Below are 8728 nucleotides of genomic sequence, written 5' to 3'. Positions count from 1 at the left end.
GCCGGGTCCCGCCGTGCTCGCTGCAGCCCTTAGGGAGCTCGGCGCACTCTCCCGGGCGCGCAGTTGCTGTTAGTGTCCCCGGGAGCCCGAGGGCATCCTCGCCCTCCTGGGTCCTGCTCCACCTCCCCGCGAGCCCCTTTCCGCCCGGGAAGGTCGGTGCAGCTCCTGCTCCTCCGGGACGGGGCTCTCCTGTCCTGGGGACACTCGCCCCGGCCTCAGCCCGGCTCCTCGCGGGGCCCCTCCCCCTTGGAGGCCTTTGTTCCTTTATGTCTTTTTCCCCGTCTTCCTACCTTGATAGAAGCGCGAACTCTTCTCACTGTCGCATTCCAGCTGGTCTCTCTTTAAATCTCAGGCCGAATTCATAGATTTTCAGGATAATTTGAAGGTTTTCTAGGTAGTTTGGTGGAGACAGGTGATTTGGAGACCCTGCTCTTCCGCCATCTTGCTCCTCCCCTTATCTACTTTTTAAACGTGATTATTCCCTACTTAGAGTTCTACAAATTGCTTTTCTCAAAGTTTACGTAAGAGCACAGGTGATTATCTGAGGTTTATTTCCAATGACACCTCAGTTTCTTGGCTATACCTGAGTAATCTTTATCAAACTAAGTGCTAGGAGCAGAAAACACTTAAATGTGGGACCATTTTGGCATGTTAGCCTGTTTTTGTTTTTGTTTTTTTAAGTCAGGAGCAGAATATGAAGGTTTCCTGCATCCTCCTGCCTCCCCCAAACCAACAGTGTATGCAGTGTATGCAGAAATGTTTGGGGACAACCTTGGCCTGAATCAAGGCATGAAGACTATGGGTGCATTCCTCCATCCCCAAATGTTGTCTCTGAGCAGATAGCCTAGGAGGCCGAACTGTATCATAATCCTTAGTGAAGGCCTCTGGAATAGAGCTGTAGGCAAATCCTATTTTCTCTAGTGTGATAGACATTTATAATAGAGTGAAGTATAATAGTGTGAAGACAATTATAAACAGGGGCTCTGCTTATAATTGTGTGCTTAAGAAATGGACTATTTTAAGATGATGGGTATTAAGGCATGCACTCGTTTTGATGAGCCCAGGGCGATGTATGGATTAGAATATTGTACACCTGAAATTTATAACATTGTATGTTAACTAATTGAAATTAAAATTAAAACTTAAAAAAAAAAAGAAATTGAACACTCTTCAGTTGATCACTCTTCAAAGTACCAAATGTATTCCTGCCTCAGGACCTTGGCACACCATGCCCCTCCCTCCAATCCTTTCTCACTCAATGTGTCAGCAAGTAGGTGTAATTCTTTCTAAATTTCCTACCTTGGAGCACCTGGGTGGCTCAGTGGTTGGGCGTCTGCCTTCAGCTCAGGTCATGATCCTAGGGTCCTGGAGTCCTGGGATCAAGTCCCCCATTGGGCTCTCCACAGGGAGCCTGCTTCTCCCTCCGCCTGTGTCTCTGCTTCTCTCTGTGTGTCTCTCATGAATAAATAAAATGTTTTTTAAAAATAGAATAAATAAAATAAAATAATAAATTCCCTGTCTCTTCAATAGGCCCTAAAATTCCACCAGAGCAATGATCATGTCTGTTGTGTTCACAAATGTACATACCCAGGGCCCACCAACAGCCCATAGTAGATGATCAATACAAATCTAAGTTGATAAATGAATAGCTACCACTTATTGGATATTTCCTATATGCCAGGAAATATGCTGTTACAGCATCAAAATTATAAACACACTCATACGTGCAAAAAATTGAAATGTCATCTCTTTTTCTACTAAACTTACCCTCAAGCGCCCTCTTTGCTGAGAGGCAGAGTCTGAGACATAAGCATAGGCCTAGAAACTTCCCAGTCAAGGGTGTGAAGGCCAGATGACATTAGGCTCAAAACACCCTTGGAAAGATGCCCTTGAGGGGCCTGAGTCTTTAAACTTCCTCAGCTTTAACAAGAAGACGTCAACCCACACCCATCTCTGCTCAGGCACAAGGGATGTGCATTCAACAGGCCCCAGACACTCCACGCCTGACACTCCGGGCAAACTTTAGCTTTCTGCCACCTAATGCCTATCCACAGCAGGAAGGCTTGTGATTTCCACCCGGTCCATTTGGGGAGGGGAAGAACTAACGCTCAGGCCTCCAAACTTGGACCTGCACCATGCTTTATACCACCACACATCCGTCTGGAGGCATCTTTTTTTTAAGCCAAATACTTTCTAACCTCAACCAGGAATGATTACATTGCAGTACGCTCCAGATCTGTGTCTTTTGCCTAATGAAGAAAGTAGTTACAGCCGTGGCCTCCGGCAGATCTGGACACACCAGGGGTACCACGCCTGGAAAATGGACCTTCGTTCACACAGCATCACAGTAAACAGCTCAGGAATGTGCTGGAAATGTCACTGGTTATGTTGCACTTGGCAAGCAGGCCAGCATTCTAGCCTCCAGAGAGCCGGGAGAGGTGAGGAGGATGGGGTGTGGGGGAGAGAGCGAGCACCGTGGGCAAGGCAAGGTCCTGGAAGAGCCCAAGGGGAGCCCCCCAGGACCCACAACTGCTGAGAACCTAGTGGCGCCTGCCGGCGGGGATCGGGTCTCCCACTGCGGGGCTGTATGCGCCCCGTTCTGGGTGGTAAATTCCACCCCCCGTCACGCTCCCATTAGCCAGCCGAGTGTCTGGGGGGACCTGCCCTGCAGCCCCCGGGGCGCCACGTGACCACAGTGCAGTTTCCACCCGGAGAAGATACTGAGGGTCCGTGGTGCGCGTGTCTGTGCCTGTGGCTCCGGGGATAACGTGTAGGTCTGTGCACCTGCACGCGGGGGCCCCAGCGCGGCCCCTCCAGGCTCGGCCGCGCCCCCCCCCCCCCCCCCCCCGCCTGACGCCTGTGGTTTCCGGCCCAGCAGCCCCAAGACTCCGCTCAAACCCAGCGCCCTTGCTTCTCCTGGACCCCTCTTACCTGGGCCTTTAGGGCTCCCCCCGCATTCCGTGGGTTCCTCGGTGTCTGCCGCACACCTGCGCTTCCCGGGAGGCCTTCCGGGGCTTCCGCGGCCCCTCGGGCGCCTGCTCCTGGGCTTTGGGAACTGTCTCCATCCTCCCCGCAGGCGGGGGCGCGGGGGGCGCGGGGGGCACGCGGGGGGGGACGTGGAGGGCGCGGGGGGACACGCGTGGGGGACGCGGGGGGACACGCGTGGGGATGCGGGGGGACACGCGTGGGGGGAGGGTGCGGGGGGGACACGCGTGGGGGACGCAGAGGGGAGCGTGGGGGACACGGGGGGGGAACCGGAGGGGCGCGGGGGCTCGGGGGGACGTGGGGGGAGCGTGGGGGGCACGTGAGGGGACATGGGGGCAGCGTGAGAGCATGAGGGGACGTGGGGGGCAGGGGGGATGGGAAGCGCGGGGGGTGCATGTGGGGACGTGGGGGCGCGTGGCCAGCGCATGGCAGAAAGCCTTCTCCTTGGCAGAGGTTATGTGCAGTGCTTATCGTGTGAAAGCCACGAGTTGGTGCATCAGGGCATGAAATGCTGCTTCTTTATATTTTTCACCACCTCACACACTAAAAATTTTATATCCCTGTTATTGGTCTGTGTCCCCCCATCGGAATGTAAGCTCCTGTTGTTCCCGGGTGAACCCTTAGGCACTGAGGGACAGAGGCTGGTGTATGGTGGACCTCGAAATAAAACCTGTCCAAATTGCTACAGTAAGTATCCCAGCCATTCTGGGATTCACCAAATCAATCACCAAAAAATCCTCTAAAAGTCCTGGGCACGCAGGCTGCCACCAAGTGGCAGCAGTGGAGTGTCTGTCCATCTGTTGGCCCATGAGAGCACACGCAGCCACATCTTAATGCACACTCGCTTCTTCCAAAGTCTCCTCTTAAGTCTCCGTGGATGTGTGTTGTGGCCAACTTCTGTCTCCCCCAAATTCATATGTTAAACTCTTGACCCCAGCACCTCCGAATGTATTTGGAGATAGAGTCTTTAAAGAGGTAATTACAGTAAAAATTAAGTTGTTCAAGTGAACCATAATCCTTTATGAAGTGTCCCAATTGATACAAAGAGGATTAGGACACAGACACGCACAGAGGGAAGACCGTGTGAAGACAAAGAGAGATGGTGGCCATCTGCAAGCCAAGGAGAGAGGCCTCAGAAGACACCAACCTGCCAGCACCTTCTTGGACTTCTGGCCTCTAGAACTGTGAGAGAATAAAAATCTGTTGTTTAAGCTTCTTGGTCTGTGGCACTTCGTTGTGGCAGCCCCCGGGCAAACTAACACAGGTAGAAAATCCCCAAGGGACACTGGGATTCCCCAGTTACACGCAGGCCAAGACACTGCTTCATAAATGAAATGGGGTGGACATAGAGTAAAAATTGGAGGGGGGGTAAGAAACAAAGGCACAACATGTTGACATTTTTTATATTTGGTATTTGTGAGTCTTTTTAAAAAAATTTTTTTCAGGCCATTTTTTTCCTTAAAAAAAAAAAAAGCAACCAACAGCAATACTCTGTACAAGTATAACAAACATTAGAAATATGCATCATTCCAAAATAGTTACAAGAAAATTACAGTTTTAGAGTCCATATCAACACATCCTGTTCATATGTGCCCCCAAGGGAAAAAAGCTACAGTATGTCAAACACTTGACGGCTACACAGTCTGAAAACTCAGAACTTGGACTTTTGAGGCAAATCAACATTAGTCGCCAAGACGCGTTTAGCTCACTAAGCACAACCCAGCACTGCAGAAGAAAATCTGGCTTTTTCATCTCAGATGAAAAGCAAGTGAATCAGCTGCATAGTTGGCCCCCAACCCCCAGGAGCCTCTGAGTCTATGAAGCCCAAATCCAGTGCAGTCAAATAGGCCAAAAGTCCAGCCAGAGGTCACTACACGCCCACAGGGAACAGACCCCCAAATGACATTTTCCACTGGTGCCAAGTGTCATTGGGTTTACCTTTGGAGGCAAACATCCTTGCCCTTGGGAGAAGGTACCAATGACCCAATTCCCCCAAACAACTGACCACCAACTTTTCACTAATAACTAATCCCACTCGGGCTGTTTTTTTTTTTCAGTGTGCAACTGGCAAATAGTAAAGCAGGGATGATCACACCATCTCCGCATCTCCACTGGACTCCTCAAATTTTAGTTCACTGTTCCTGGGAGGCTTTAGGGCAGGAGCTCAAAAGCACCTTCTCTTTTCTACGGCCAAACCCCAGCCCATGTGTCCTATATATTTACAGAATTATCTTCCCTTTTCAATCACTGTGCTATAAATACCCTCACCACCCCCACCGGCCCCAAACCCAGCCCTCTTCAGGATGCAGAGAAGCATCGTGACCTTCGTGTGACCTGCCATGTGGAATCCAGACCTCTCCCCACAAGCCTTCTTCCCAGGGTTAGGAATGGTATTGAGAGTGAGCTTGCTGAGGCTGCTGCCCATTTCCCAAACCCGTATCGTGCAGAAGGGAGGAGGGTTTCTGGGGGGTTTTTCTGTGTGTTTTTATACAATATGTTTATAATTACCGTTGCTTCAACCTTTTAAAGGCATTTTTAGAGCCAAGTCCCTCCCTCCGATTTCTCCATGGAAGGGATATAGGCAACACTTGGCAGAGCATCTTTGTTGGACTTGATGCCTTCACACCCATCCCAGTGGCTTCCCAACAACTGAAGTGGAGAGGGGTGTGACCCACAGAACTGCTGCCTGCCTGGGTAGGGGCCTCCGAATGCAATCATGGAACTCTCTGAGACCTGTGTGCACCGAGGGCCAGACCAGCGTGGAGGTTTGCAAGCAATTGGCCCAAACCCAGCTTCGCTCAGCAGCCTGGGATGGCGTGGCTTCCCTGATGCAGACCTAAAGAGCCAAAAGCCCCACTAAAGGAGTCAGGAGGGCCCGCCCAGGCCTGTACAACCCATTCCTTTAAGGGCCTGATGCTGAGTGAACTGTTTGTCACGAAAAAGAGCAAAGGATTCGGCAAAAAAGTGCAATTTCTATGTGGGAAGTGAGTTCTCCCCAGACACGACACCACCGCCAACTCGCCTTTTCAATCCTTTCAGTACCTCAAAGGGGAAAGGGGGACAAAAGACGTACAAGCACTAAACCTCTGAACCAAATCAAGGGCTTCCAGTACATTGTGGTTCACCCTTCATAACCCACTCACATGTCCGGTCAGTTCTCAAAGTGCCAGCATACTGAGGAACATGGCAGGGTCAGGAGACAGGCTTCCCCAGGTGAACAGTGACCAGGGCACCCGGAGAAGACCCTGCTCCCATCTTCACTAGGACACAACTGTCCTAAGTTTACAGCAGGATTTATTACTGTGGAAAATGGCCACAGGATTCCAGGGACTTGGTTGATTCCTTCATCAGACCTTAGATCCTTCATTGCCTATAGGAGGATAAACTCAAAATTTCTTCAAAATATAACCTGAGCCACAATATAAAATAAAAAGAAACAAATCCTTTCATGTTAATGCCTTGAGAAGTTTACAGATTATGTACCAATAAAATAAATCCACGTAAATTCTGAAATTCTTGGTGGATACACACCTGAAGCAAAAAAAAAAAAATTAATCTACATTAAAAAAAAATCAAAGTCATTACAGCAGCAGTATAGTGAAAAGAGGTTTTAAAAATAATTACATCTTTGATACAAATTCAAAACTTTGTACACCTCAATTCAAAGGAATGACTGTTTTAAGAGTTTAGTATATATATATACAGTAGATACGGATGTGTGTCACTGCAGATAGACTAAAGCCAGTGGACTTTGAGGGAGGAGGGATTCATCTGACACTGTTTTCACACTGAAGTGTTCACAGATTGCCACGCTTTTAAACACACACACACATATACACGGACGCACAGATACACATAAAATGCCAACCTGAGTAAAACATTACTAAAAACCTAGAGCATCATGAATCACTAAGTCACATATTGCACCTTTAAATAATCCTTCTTACCAAATACAGAAACAAGAGAAAGGATAAAACAGGGATGAGAAAAGGAGATTATGTCACTGTAGGGTTCCTCTGCTCCCCGCTCCCCACCACCCTAGAAATTCTCAAGGTGATACTTGGTTTCCACTCTCACTCAACCAATGGGCTGAAAATGTGGCCAACAGAAGTGTCTTTGGGGAAAAGTGGGAGGGAAAAGAGAAGAAAGAATAGAGCACAAAACAGGGGAGAAGGGATGTGGAAGGGTCGGGGGAGGCCTCCTCTAGTCAAATGAGAACAGGAATGTTACTGAGAAGGCTCAACCTTGAATCCTAAACTACTGTTTAAATATTCCGTATATTCCAATTATGAGATTCAATACAAAAATAGAGATATCTACTGAGTTTTGCCTGTGGAAGCATAATTCAGAAAAGGCACATGTTCAAATAGAAAACCCAGGCAGAAGAGGCACCATGTACCCCTCCCTACATGATAATCATCCACAATTATGTATTTTCCATCGGCTAGATTCCAAGATACAGTAGGTAAAAATAGACCTCTGATACTTAAAATATATTCAACCCAACACAATCCTGGCTTTAGCATGTGAATCATATAAAATAGTCTTTTTTAAAAAGAATCTGTTTTGAAAAAGGAAAACAAAAAAATCATAGCTCACTTTTCCTGGTGTTCCGTAATTCTTAAGGAAAAAAAAAAACAAAAAGTGAACTCATCCCATTGGTAATCAGGAATGTAGTTGATTAGCTCACCACCCATCCACAGCCCCTGACAGCCCCAACTTCTCATGTCATGTTTTACATGTGCAGCTTCACACCCTCAAATTAGTTCTAACAAAACAGAACAAAGAATTAAGATATTAGACATATAAAAACATGTCCACATCGGGGCATTTTCCTTTGCTGTGGGTGTGACAGTCTGGGTAACTCCAGAAAGGTTTGGCTTTGGAATTAGGCGATGTAACCATTTGTCTTTCCAAAAGCAGTCACAGGTGCAAGGTTTTCATAGATTGTCATTGCGGTTGTGTTCTGGTAGATGAGATCTACTTTTGAGTCCTTCTGGGATCTGATAATATCCAAAACACACTGGTTGAGGAAAACATACTGGTCCTATTAAAAGAGTAAAAAGAGAAAGCAAATGAGCAGAGGTCCCAGAGATTATCAGCATCCAAGGTTCTTTTCAGATTATCACCAACCCCCACAGTGAACACTTCAAGTTCACATTTATCAAGAGGCTGCCATATTCTGATGAAATCTGAAACCACAGAGAGCAAGATTCTCATCATCAATCATTCTTAACTAGAGGGACACAGTCCCCACACCTCCCCTCCCCAAGGAGGAGTCCCAGAATCTTGGGGAAGAGCAAAGACAATGAATGTGGAGGAAATAATGCACATGTACATTCAAACAAGAAAAAGGTCAACAAGATTTTCCTGTTCAGCTAGCAGGTGCAGTATAAGGAGTAAACTGTGATTCTCAACAGAGGGGAAGGGTTGAAGGGGATAAGAGGGGTAGAGAGGTAGGGACAACCCTCAGGCAAGCTTGTCAGAATCCTCAGGTAGCCATTAAAAAGAGAAAGAGTAAGAAGAGGTATCCATGATGGCAAAAGAGAAAACAAGATACCCATGATGACATAAGAGGGAAAAAAAATCATGGGGCAGCATTATATATAAAATAGGATCCAATTTTTTAAAAATACTCCATTTGTTAATATCCAAAATATATAAAGAAGCTACACAATTCAATGTAAAAAAAATCTGATTAGAAATTGGGCAAAGGACCTGAATAGACATTTTTGCAAAGAAG

General features: G+C 47.5%; 1 protein-coding gene across 1 annotated transcript in view; it reads right to left on the bottom strand.

Moving 5' to 3' along the window:
* Window positions 1-4374: 4374 nt before the first annotated feature.
* The window catches only part of PTPRJ (protein tyrosine phosphatase receptor type J), a 162663-nt gene continuing 158309 nt past the window's right edge, over window positions 4375-8728 (bottom strand). Inside the window, exon 23 of the mRNA XM_072790813.1 lies at window positions 4375-8032. Coding sequence (XP_072646914.1) covers window positions 7874-8032 — 159 coding nt within the window. The 3' untranslated portion in view covers window positions 4375-7873. The remainder of the gene's footprint in view (window positions 8033-8728) is intronic.

The sequence above is a fragment of the Canis lupus genome, chromosome 21, assembly GCF_048164855.1.
Source record: "Canis lupus baileyi chromosome 21, mCanLup2.hap1, whole genome shotgun sequence".
NCBI classification, from domain to species: Eukaryota; Metazoa; Chordata; class Mammalia; order Carnivora; family Canidae; genus Canis; species Canis lupus.
This window is presented reverse-complemented; position numbering and strand designations above follow the sequence as displayed.